The 12,902-nt window shown below is 39.2% G+C and overlaps 1 protein-coding gene across 1 annotated transcript; it reads right to left on the bottom strand.

Annotated features, from left to right (window-relative positions):
• Positions 1-7,691: 7,691 nt before the first annotated feature.
• msantd4 (Myb/SANT-like DNA-binding domain containing 4 with coiled-coils) lies at positions 7,692-12,597 on the bottom strand (the record flags this gene model as incomplete). Its single annotated transcript, XM_075474239.1, has 4 exons — positions 7,692-9,418; positions 10,093-10,392; positions 10,499-10,594; positions 12,355-12,597. Coding segments are annotated over 4 exons (1,380 nt in total), but the record flags the coding sequence as incomplete, so codon positions are not given.
• Between the last annotated feature and the right edge of the window lie 305 nt (positions 12,598-12,902).

Genomic DNA, 12,902 nt, shown 5'->3' with positions numbered 1-12,902 from the left:
TTCTTACTTAAAATTATTATTTCTCCAACTCATTGGGTTTATCGACCATACACAATAGTAGTAACCTTGAGCCACATGCGTGACCGATCTCGGCCACAAAATATACAGGAGTTTGTAAAGGAACAACATAGTGATTAGCAAACTCCCTTCATCAGCAGCATCATCATTACAGTAGAAATGCTAGATAACAAAAGATGGTCACATTTTTTGTGGGGAGGCAAAGACAGAGTCTAAGCTGTATATTCAGTGATGGAAAAAAAAAACATATGGAAAGATCTCAAATGGATTAAAGTGCTACTCAACCTGACCACTAGGACCTCACGGATGTTGTGAAAGGAATGATGGAGGATATGTGGGGAATTTGTGGGTTAAAACCTTTCAAAATTGAGATCCAGGTCTTCTTGAATAAATAATCAATATAACGGCTGGAAAGGCAAAACAAAGTTCATCCTTTCTTGCATTTTTGCCCACGATGGATTGACTCGACCATTTAGTTTCACTGGCTACGATAAGGTTGAGAGCCATTGATTTATGCTGTGCGTGCTTAATCTGACTTCAACTATCGAAGTTTACTGGTAAATTTGCCAATTTATCTAAAACTCTAATGGACAGGTTGGTTGAGGTCCTAGGACTTAGCTGGGGGTGGGGGGGTACCTTATCAGAAAGCTTGCTTTTCAGAATAGTTGTATATAAGTGCGTAGCAAAACAGAGCTCACATCTCTTTTTTAATCACCTTAGATAACAATTCATTGCAATAATGAATATAAAAGAAAAATGCCACTACTTGTAATTAAGTAAAAAAGTCTTTTTTATGAATCTACATATTATATATAATGCAAATAAATGAATATATATAAATATATATATATATATATATATACATCTATAGAGAGCTATAGAAAACATTGATCACTGATTGTCTGAGGCCATGGCATACATTCTGTTAAATGGCTCTTTTTTGATAACTTGAGACTATTAATATGCCACAGTCTTTGTGTGTCCTACTCTATACTGAATGTCCATTTGGCACTCACACGGACACACATAGAAATGCACACACATACATTGTTGCATACACAGGGTCAGCTCAGAGTGATCACTCAAGCGCCATTACTTATTCACTGGTTTTCATCGTCTAAGAGTGTTTTTAGTCCAAAAATCTTTGTGTTTGTGTGTGCGATAGAAGCCCCTTACACGGTATTCATGAGTGCTGCCCACACGATGATAATACATTTACCTTGGCCTCTAGATTGGATGGGATTGCTGTGATTGCTCTACTGTTGAGAAACGTTGGGAAACAATGCAGTGTGACGTTTCAAGAGTTTTGTGTTGCATCTCAGATTACTTCAGCGCATTTTATTGCGTCTTCTCAGCAGATGTGAGTCGGCTGCAGACTGAAATCCAATGTGAATTCAAACTGAACAGGGTTTGCATGTCAGTTAATACTGTTTTTGCCCCTTCTTTTTTAAACTGTTACTGATTTTTGCTCCTCTACTGACAGTAACTACAGTAAATCACTTTGATATATAAGGAACATTTAGGAAAGAACTAAATTTATATTTTAATGAATTACTGGATTTAATTGATTACTACCATAATACAGCACGGTGGTGATACTTGCATAGTTATTGTGTCATAATACGGACATTGTAAGTGTGAATGAAATATTTGTTTTCCAACTTTCCTAATTTTTCTGTCTTTCCTGAACCTCTTCTTTTTCCCGCAATTCATTTCCTTTTTAACTCAAGTTAACACCTTAAGTCTTTATTGTTCCTTGTCTCCATTCTGGAAATCCCTGTACCTCAACAAATTACATTAATTAACTCCAGAATGAGAACACAGAGCTTAATCAACAACTTCAAATGCTATTTTGCAATCTGAGGTTCTTGAGACCTGTTTGTTCTTAACCTTGCATACCTAATGTACTGTAACTGTTTTCACACACATTTACCAATCAGCCCTGACATTAAAACCGTATGCATGTAATTGTGTGGAAGGTCTGGAGGCGAGAACACTACCATGGGCCCTTTGTGGTACTCTTGACCTCTCCTGGTGATGTGGTGAGCCACATTGTCGTGCTTTGGAAGCCGCAGCTAACACGGAGTGCAGCTGCCCTGGGACGGTGTGTTTCGACTGCAGTGGTATTTAGATGGATGGTGCAGGTGGAGGTAAAGCCCATATGAGTACCAGGAAACAATGATCCCCAGCAGAGTATGTCATTGTTGCAAAAAGAGCTGGCATTCACTTCACCTGTCAGAGTTGTAATGTTCTGGCTGATTGGTTTTTACCTCATTAGTACTTCGTTAAATGTATTAGAGTCAAACTCAACATTGAAAAGCATTCATAGACATTTTTTTATTTCTTCAGTCAATCGTTTCAAACAGCTGAATAAAACACTTTTTTTTCAAAAGGAATGAGGCAGACATTTTCCAAACTCTTCCCCTCAGCAGGGGATCAGTACAGCAGCACTGTGCCATTACAGCAAGAGGAAAAACTGTGCAAATAGTTTCTACAATTGATTAGCTAACACACCGGTTAATATTGATCGAGCTGTCACCAGGCAAGACGGTTAAGCTGCACATGAAACTGCTGCATTTCTTTGTTTGACATTTTTTGTTTTGCCACCTCCAGCACTCAAGATTTCATATGTAGACAAGAAAATGCTCATTTCTGAGCTGTCAACACTCTTTTCTTTCTAAATGTCTTAAGGCCCATTTCATTTCTTTTTCTAGTAAAACATCAATGCTGAACCTGCGGCCTCTCTGTGGTTATTTATCCACTGATCACAACTCTCTTGTTCTATTTTGTTCAACAATTCGGGATGCAAAGGAACACCAACCTTCTTTTGCAGCTCACATGAATAAAGGTTGTAACTGTTGGGTAACTGTTTGTAATGAGATGCACAGACATTTCAATCTTTAAACAACTCATCAATCATAAACAACTTGACTGTTATTACTTTATTGATACTCCCCAAAAAAAATTCTAAAAACCCAAGACTGTAGAGTCATAGATCACAAATTATAATCATTTACTTTTAGAGGACAAAATAAGTAGGAGGAATTAACATGAGGGTTTGAAATGAAACATTAAGCTACCTGCCAGGATCTCTGTTACTTCAGCCTCTACGGTGCTTTGTTTTAACCTTATAGCCCATTTCGACTCATAACTCATGGTCAGATTTCTCCTAAAAGAGAAAAAACATTAACTTAAAAAGAAGAGCCATGATGTTTTTTTACTAAAACACGTAGCGGACATCTCATTAGGGCGTCAAGACAGTGTTTCAAGTTGCAAAAATAAGAGCATACCATGTCTTGTTTAGGAATTGTTTGAGTCATATTATAATCATCAGTCAAAGTATTTCTAATTCAAATAAAGGGTGTCACCACACAGTAACTACTCATTTCTGATTGTTCCAAAATTAGTAACTCAGTGTTAGAGTCTGCTGTGACTCTTTATCGCTCACGCACATTCTGACTATTCACATTATGGTTCTCTTGATTTTGAGCCTTCTTCCACATTAAGCTAACCTGGTTTTGTAGTCCTGTTTAATCTTCAACATTCTCTTAAAACTAAGTTCACTAGTAAATCTACAAAAATCTTTAAAAGTGAGTAAAATAGTTTTTGTGCAGTTCATTTACGGTCTGTTTCTGAAGCATACAGCACAGTCCCTTCTGTTGAAGACACTGAAAATTCCCTGCTGTGACTTTGTCATTTGGGCTCCATTTTTTCAATCCTCGGGGACCCAACACTCCTAATCCAGAGCCATCACTGACAAGCATTTCCCATCTCGCTCACACTCTCACACACACATACACACATGCCACACTGGGTTATTACTGACAAGTATTTCCCATTTACCCAAGATTGAAGCAAAATAACCGTTTTTGGGGGAGTCCAGCCACCCTTTTAACCTTGCACCTTCATGTGCAAATGCACACAACACGCACACACAAACACGTTCAATCAACTTCTGCAATCATTCCTGCAGAGTGAAAGCAGCCTTTTCACCTTTTTAGTTTCATGGCCCGGTTCATCCTATCTTTCTCAGACTCAGACTTTTCCTCTTTCAGCAACGCATTATGTCCTCCTCCTGCTCAGCCCCTCCTCGTTTCTCTTCTCTCCTGTTCTGACTCTCTATTCCTCTACTCATTCTCTTTATTCTCCATCCTTCTGTCATATTTCATTTCTCAATTGTTACATCCCTCTATCTGGGGAATACATCTCAAACCCTGTTTTCTCATCTACGGCTCCTCTCCTGTCATGGCCACCTCCCCTGCTCCTTTTCTTTCACACATATTTCATGATGGGAACGAAAATGAAATTCCACAACTCTGCACACACCAGCAGCTGTGGTGTTCTGTTGTTGTTGCTGCTGCAGCTGCCGTGATCTTGGTATTTCAGGGCTGCTGAGAAGTCTGCCACTTTCACACAGGCCAATAGTCAATCAGATACTCCATGGCATGACAACAAATGAACACGCAGCTGGGATTCTACAGGGGTGGATAAACACAACATAATTTTCCGACTGAATGGAGAATAAATAAAAACAGCAAACTGTTATTCATTTATTACCCTCTGAAAAGTGTGACTAAAATATTTTTGATTCAGATTCAAGAGTGAATCAAATGGAACTGATTTGATGATTCTTCCTACACTATAACACCTTCATAGATTAAGTCGGGGCACCAAAGTGCGACCATTTCATTGCAATTTGCGACAATTTTTATTAGGCACTGAGCCTAAATTTTGCAATAAGTATAACTTTTTTTTAAGACTTTATGACTTTTATATCTTATAAAAACACTAGGGGGGAGTGATCATTGCTGTGTGTTATGTGTAAGAGAGAAGAAAATGGAGTGCTAAACCGAGCCTGTCATCATGATATAGAGGGGTGGAAAAAATGCTTGGCAGGTGGTCATCTCTGCTCAGTAAGCAGCCCACTGCTCTTATGGGCTTCTGAACGATCAGTTCATTTGTCAAAAGAAATGAACATTCAGACTCACCTGAGACATGATGGTCTCAAACTTTTGATGAAGTTTTGATTATAATCATCTCCCGCCACGAGTGTGGCATTAGTCAGAAAACCAGTTTATTGACTGTATCAAAGACTTTTAAAGACAAAAAACAATGTAACAACAAGTAAACTTTGCAGAAACAGGTGCATTCATGGAATTGCAAAGCATCTGCCAGCAGCGCTTCAGAGGCAGGAGTCAAATAGTTCCTCTGTCAAAGGGAATGACAAAATCTAAAGCACTTCTTCTCTTTGTGACATTTCTAAAAAGTTAAACAGAATGTGTTAATTTTCTGTAGACCTTTTATGACTAAATCATTTGTTTAATCTGTTATGGTGTCGAGACAGAAAACAGCAGTTTTGAGGAAAGAAGATGCAAGCAAAGCTTCTAAATTTTGCATACCTAAAATCTTTAGCTATGTGCATCAGTGCTACTTGTGGAAAAAGGTCTGGAGCCCTGTAAGTACCCAATTATGACAAACCATGAGGACAAATTCAGCTAATTACCCCAGCTGAGCTCCTTTATGCCAGTACTCATGGTAATTACGGGAAGGTTTGAGCTCTGTCAGAAACAGCAGCTTAAATTCTTCTGAACAGGAAAGGGGATATTTTTGCCAGCACTGAATTGTAATGATTGTTGCGGTATCTGTGCCAATCAAATCTATACTCGCCTTACAGACATGGAGCCAACATGTCCAGCCAGAGTCAGAGAGATGTTGATTCGCTGTGCATGGTCTATTCATTGAGTAAATAGGAGCCCCCCAGTTCTAGTTCAGAGTCAATGATTGGCTTTATATTTCTCAGCAAGTGAGCTATCACAGTGATAAAATCTTTTCCCCTTGTTAGCCTTTAAATGACAATGTACAGTTCAAAAAGCATGGGTTAGATTATGACGAACCCACTAATATACCCCTGGTTCCCCTTCCATTTACAGTGCCTAAATGCCAAGTTTTTACTTTTTCCAAATTATACAGAAATTAACATTTTCAAATTCTGAACTACCAAATTTAACACAGAGAGTGATGGGGTAAATAGTGCTTTTCTTGCTGCTTTAAGTTTGGCCTGTCTCAGATACACGGAGCGAACCGCAGGCGGTTCAGTCTCTGCATCCCTCCAACTCTGAAGGAGTGTTTTGTACCAGTACAGTGGGCTTTCAGAACAGTTTTCAATCCAGAGAGAGCCGAAAAAAACCTTTTATACTAAGCCTTCATTTCTCAGACAGAGTATAGCCCTGGAATGGAAAAATAAACCAGTCTTTGTGATTAGATCTGTCTGCATTGACAACCTAACTGAACACGTGCGTGAGAGTGTCCTCATATGAAAGTCAGGTAGCTTTACAGTTCAAAATTAGTCTTGCATATGAATTTAGCATCTTTGAACTGCTATCTCAAAGTGCCCTTTTAATTACCTCTGTCTTAGTTAAGTAGGTGACTTTTTGTGTGCTTGTTGCAGTTTTGTGTTGGAAGAAAAATAACCCAAGTGTCACTCGTTTCCATCAGTTTTAGTAAAATCCTCAAAAGAGTCTTCAGTCTTTGCCTTGTTATAAGATTAAATTGATCTTGGAACCCCTAACCTTGATCATTATTACAGTGGGGCGTAAACAGAATATTTTCAAGCAAGTATTGTTTTCTCTTTGATAACTGTGTCATATTCTGAAAAGATGGAATATTGTATACAGTTTAAATTTAAAAAAGGACGTAATAATGTTTAAATAATTTAAGCCCTGTGTTCATTTTCAATTTAAACTGTCACACCGTGGTGAGGTTAAGTTGGGTTTTTGTCTCGTTTCATGTATTGTTTTGTCATTTCCTGTTTTATTTTGAAAGATTAACTTCCCTCTCGTTTCAGGTCACTTGCCCTTCCTCTCGTGCTCCAGTCTGATTGTGGTATGAATGATTCCACCTGTTTCCCATTACTCCTGTGTGCTTAAGAGTCTGCGTCTCCCCCTATCTTGTGCCAGTGTGTTGTATCTGTCTCCGTATAGTGCATCATCCTAGCGTTTTTTGCCAAGCCCGTTTCCGAGTTCCCAGTGGTACTTTTCCTCGTAAGAGTGATTTTGTTTTTTCCTAGAGTAAGTTTTTGATAATATAGAACCTGTAAAAGTTACAGAGTTAATTTTTCTTATAGCCTTTTGTTTTCCCTCCTGAGTGGAGTGGACTCTTTTGTTTCTAAAATTTTCATAGCATATTTCCTCCGATTTCTAGGAGAGGCTCTTTTGTTTTCTCCTCCGCTAGTGGAGTGATTTTGAGTTTTGATCATTTTTATAGAGATATACTTCTCCACTTTTTGGAAAGTATATTCGTAGAGTAATATTTCATAGCCCATTTAGCTTCTCTCACGAGGAACTGGTCGATCTGCTGCCTCAAATAAAAGTCTTGGAATAAAACCTCCTGCATCTGCGTCCTCCATTCTCTGGTCTTGACATAAACAAAGACAACAATGAACAGAAAGCTGAAACTGAGCAACTATATCCTTGAGTGTGGATGAGGGCCACGGAATGCTGGAGGAATTGCACAATGCTTAAAACAAGACCCGTCTTTGTTGGAAATGAGGTTGCGTCATTATTCTTTAGATGAAATCTTGAGAGCTTAAAAGAGTAAGGGAGACAACTATGAAACTAGAACATATCTAAGAACTTTTATTCAACTCAAACCATCAGACGTAAAACTGGGAAATCGATAACATCGTATAAATAAGACATCAGAAATGGAAACGTAACATTTCAGCAAGGAATCAATAAAAAAATCAATAAATATTGAATATGCTGTGTAATTCCTCTGGATGACAAAGACTTCAATGAAGCAGCAAGTTTTAAACTTTACAGTACGATCATAGCAGAACAATATTTTCCAACATGCATACCAAACGCTCAACTTTTAAACAGACAAAAATGGAAAAAGACTTATTGACATTACACAGTAATAAAAAAGCGTGTCAATTTTAAAGTGGACAATGTCTGAATTATATTATTGTATATAATTCTATAGCTGCCTTGGTTTCGTTCTTCAGGTTATTAACAACCTTAGTGCTTTTCCTACACTGACCAGTTTAGATCTCCGTGAAAGGCTGTGACCAAATGAATACAGTCACAACTGCCCTCATCCATAATATTTTAGCACAGACAGAAAAATGCAAGCATCTTAAAATCTTTTTATACAAAATAGTACAAGTTGAGAACTATTGTTTTTCAATGTTGGAGGCTAAATGAGATATGCCAGAACACGTGGTACAACGGCACAGATTTGACACATAATGGCAAATTATTTAATCTATTAAAACTTTTCTTTACATGTAATTATTTGTTGCACTGACAACCCAGCATTTAACACCTTCATGTATTTGGGAAGGCGACTGAGAAGATGTTAAAAATTGTTGCACTTTATAAATCAGATGTGTAGGTGGCTAAGCAGCTGGGTGTGGAAAACAAATCATATACTGCATTTTTAACACTGTGGCATCATTTCTGTCTTTCAGTCATTTTACGTACACATTAAAAGGCACTGCTTTATTATGATGGTCACAAACATGCTTGGCCTCCATCTTGGGCTTCTCCTTGGCCTAATTCCTATCTGGAACGATCATTTATGTACTTCACATATCCCTTGAGACTGTGTGTGAGGAAATTTGCTGCCAAATGACGAATACTGTGATGTTGTCACTATTCTAATCCATTCTTTCTTTGTGCAGCTGCATTCTCTCTTTCTCCACTTGAAGACGCTCTCTTTCAATCTGCAGCCTGCCAGCCTCAAATTTAAAGAACTGCAGCCTCTCCTTCTCCAGCTGCAGTCTTTCCTTCTCCAGATTCACCTTTTCTGTCTCCAGATCCACCACTGACATCCAGCCTCTGCCTCTCTTCTCCCCCTGTCTGTCATGTGTCGAGGATAAAGAGGTGGAGGATGATGGTGGGCCCTGTTGTGGTGGCAGGTTAAAAGAGGAGTTGATGTGCTCTGATTGGCTGACAATCAGGAGCCTCAGCCTCTCTCTCTCCACCTGTAGGCGCTCCCTCTCCAGGTGAAGTCGTTCTCGTTCCACTTCCACCTGGCGGAGTCGCTCCCTCTCCACCACCAGCCGCTCCTTCTCCACAGCCAGCCGTTCTGTCTCCACAGCAAGCCGTTGTTTTTCCAGCTCCAATCGCTGCTTCTCAACAGCGACAAGAAATCCTGCACCCACACTCTCGGGATCGCCGAGTCCACCCAGGCCATGAGTATGCATTCCCATCAGGCCTACATCCAGCAGTAGATCTCTGTTGGTGGTGGAGGTCGGATCTCTGGAGGAACCGAGCATGCCCAAGTGGTTGCGGGGGAAAGTGTCTCCCGCCTGCCCATCTCCATGTGTCTCAATGTCGCTGAGGAGAGAGGGGATGTCATCCTCATCCATCTCTCCGTCTCCACCATCACCATCCAGCTTTAGGGACAGACGGGGATCATTAAAAGGGTACCGTACAGTTGAATTTCAGTTTATTTGTCATAAGACTAAACTCTACTCTGACTGATTCACCAATACTGAGGAAATGAATAATCCTAATTTTAAGAAAGAAAGGGAAATGTAGGCTCTTGCTTTCCTCCTGATCCTGATCAGTGTTGTGCAGTTTCTATGCTATTGTCAATGAGTGTGTATATATCATTTCATCTTTTGACTTTATCATCAGGATCAGTAGTTTTGGAAACAGATGTAAATGTGTTTACAGAACAGTCAAATATAAATGTCTTCAATTAAAATCTTAATTAGCACAATCTTAATAGAATTTGATCTGTACCTTATGATGCTACCGGGGCCCAATTAAAAGACTGGAAAAGAGCCACTTGATCTACAAAACATGCTGCATAATCACTGTGAGGTTTAAACGTCTGCAGATGAGGATATTCATTCAGCTAATGAACAAATTAGCAATACTCGTCTATTTGTCTTGGTATACAATAAACAACGTTAATGTGTGGTGTGCATGAAAGCAAATGAAAGTTTTGCAGAAAATAATTATGACAGTCAGGAGCATGTTGTCAAAAGGTTCAGGCAGAAGAATTACTCTGCAAGGGACATAAGCTAATGTCTACGTGGTTATTATTATTTCTGTTTCATACTCTGTATTCACTTATGTCATCCTCCATCTTCACACTCTGATGTGCCATTGTGGACTGCCCGGCACTCGGCTCACCAAGAGCAGCCAGCTCTGGCCAGTCGCACTGACAGTCCTTTGGGAAGCTTGAGAGGTCAAGTAGCTGGTCACACCCAGACCCCAGAGAGGCTGCCTCATGCTCAGGGGAGGACTGATTGTCCTCAGTCTTCATGGCCAGAGAGGAGGATGAGGAAGACAGGGAAAGCTCAGCTTTTAGCTGTTTTTTCTTCGTCAGTGCACGCCAGTCCAGGTAACGACGCTTCACCTGCCCGGTAGATCATGAGAGAAAAGAATAACGGTTTCTGAGATGAGATGATGATGACTATTTGGATCAGAAAGCGTTCAAATTTGCTTCGAAGAGACAAAACCACCTCAGCAGCAGTACGCAGCTCCCCTTCCCCCAGTGCGTTCACACCTTGTGCCACTTCCTCCCATGCTTGCCTCTTCAGCTCATTAACTGCTGTGTTCTGTTCAGAGAAGAGAAAAACAACAACAAACAGCAATTAGGCTCTTAACTACTCTAACACAGGTTATTGCCACAGCTTTTGGATTAAATTGGAGTAAATGAAAGAGCTCTTGTTGGGCTGTGTGTACAATATTAGAAACACAGGCTCCAGGTAAAAACTAATGAAAATGCATTTTTTGCTGAAATCATAACAAAGCTTCTACATCTGTAAAACAAAACAATCCCTTTGATTACAGCCCAACTAATACTGTATTTTTAGTGTTCATTGTTTTGATTTAGAGTAACTTAAGAATTGTACTCAAATGAACCAATTTTGGCATATTAGAATGTTTTCTTTAAAAAAATGTTATTGAACAAGCACAAAGAAAAATCTTCTTGGAGCCATGAAGAAGTTTTTTTTAGCTTTTCTTTCAGCAGATGTATCCTCCTTTGTTGTTTGGCTGCTTGTTTCAGTGTGAAGCGTACGGTGTGGGCTAAAACCTCCACTCCAGATTAATCCAGATCAACCTGACGCTATTTAGATATCTTCTATGGTGTTCTCTTGTTCTTTATTTCTTTTTCCAACAATTTAAACCAACCTTGACAGGCTTCCATTAATGAATTTTTTGGCCCAATCCCTCCTTTCTGCTGGGCAAAGTGCTCCTGTCTTTATGGGACTCAGTAACAGTGGCCATCCAACCCTTCAACTGAGGTGATGGGGGCATTTTAGATGGCATTGGATGGCTAAAAGTTGATTAACAAAAGAGAAAAATGGACCTGCCAGAATCCAATACAGAGGGGTCGGCCCAAGGGCGAGTAACATGGATTGGCCTTCGTGTTTGAAGTATCGTAAAGTAGCGCTACAATTAGAAATAGCTGAAACAAGAATTTCAAAATTGTTGGTGATCATTATTTTTGTGTTCTTTAATAAAACAATTTCAAATACTATCAGACACTATGAAAAGGTAACTGCAGACAATCAACTCATCATTCACTGGTTGATCGAGGTGAGGTGATCAAAGAAAATCAAGAACAGGAACTTTTCTTTGTTTTTAATTTGTTTGAAAAATAGTTCAAATTCATCAGAAGGATGGTGAAGAGATGATTCTTCATTTCACCACGACATATTAAACATCTGCTATTGGTGGGATTCAAAAAATTTGCACTTATCCATGCTATATTTCAAATTTAGAGCTACCATTAATTCAGATTAGGACTTTTCATCACTTAAATGTGATCACGTAAAAAAGGGAAAACAAAAGAAAATCCATTCAAAATACTAGTTTATAGAGTATTAAGAAAGTCATTTAAACAATTCAATTTAATTCAAATTTTAAAAGATTACTTTAACAAACCAAACATTAGGTTGGCTGTTACACATAAGCTTTAGCAAACACTTAATGAGAGTTTTGAAAAGTATTAATGCTGGATTTTTTTTCTTAATCTTATAATCAAAAAATGATTGGAAATATGTCACTTCTACCATGTCTTGTTGATTATCGGTCAACGTACAATTCAAACACATCTGTCAATATTGGCTGATTATTTAGAGGGTTGGATAAATAGTTAAATTAATTCTGCTGCAGTTCCTGTTAATCTGTGCTCCGTGTGACCAATATCACAGAAAACAAGTACTTTGACTTCTCCACTGTAAGTTAGAATGTAAATGAAGAGCAGGTGTGTGTATGCATTAGTCAGTATGTACAGAACATAATGCACTACACCTCTGATTATATGTCACTTTGAAGGAGAAGAAAAGAGAAGAGAAAAGACGATCCACACCTGCTGTCTGGAAAACAACACATCTCTCCTCTTGTGGATCTCTCTGATGAGAGTCTGTGTTTCCCTCACACTGTAGTTGCTCTTCCTCTTTCTCTTTAGATGCTTTACCTGCAGAAAATCCAGCTTGGCAGCAGAGAGTGTGGCACAAAAGCAGAAATACAAGGAGAAACAGAGACGAGGGGAGACAAGAAGGGAAAAGTCCCACAAAAGGTAGCAGGGAAGAGAGAGGTGTAGGTAGGTATAGAAGAAGAGAGGGAAGAAATAAAGAATGGTAAAGGGGTTGACAGATCACAGGTAAAAGTACAAGTGGGACTGAGCTCTCAGAGGAAGAGAAGTTTGGATGTGTGCCAAAAAGGTTAGTGCACGTCTTCCAGAGAAGCTTCCCTTCAAAAACACAAAACAGTTTCCAACAGTTAAGACTTCCTCTGTAACTTCAATTGTCTTGAAGTTTTCCACCTCCTGGGAGACGGAAACCAGCTGTTACATTAGATGATGTCTCTGTGTGAGGACAGGTGAGACTTGGAGTGATCGTAAAATCAACTGGGAAG

Source organism: Odontesthes bonariensis, chromosome 9 (assembly GCF_027942865.1).
Source record: "Odontesthes bonariensis isolate fOdoBon6 chromosome 9, fOdoBon6.hap1, whole genome shotgun sequence".
Taxonomy (NCBI): Eukaryota; Metazoa; Chordata; class Actinopteri; order Atheriniformes; family Atherinopsidae; genus Odontesthes; species Odontesthes bonariensis.
Note: the sequence above shows the minus strand (reverse complement) of the source record. Positions and strands in the feature narration are given on the sequence as shown.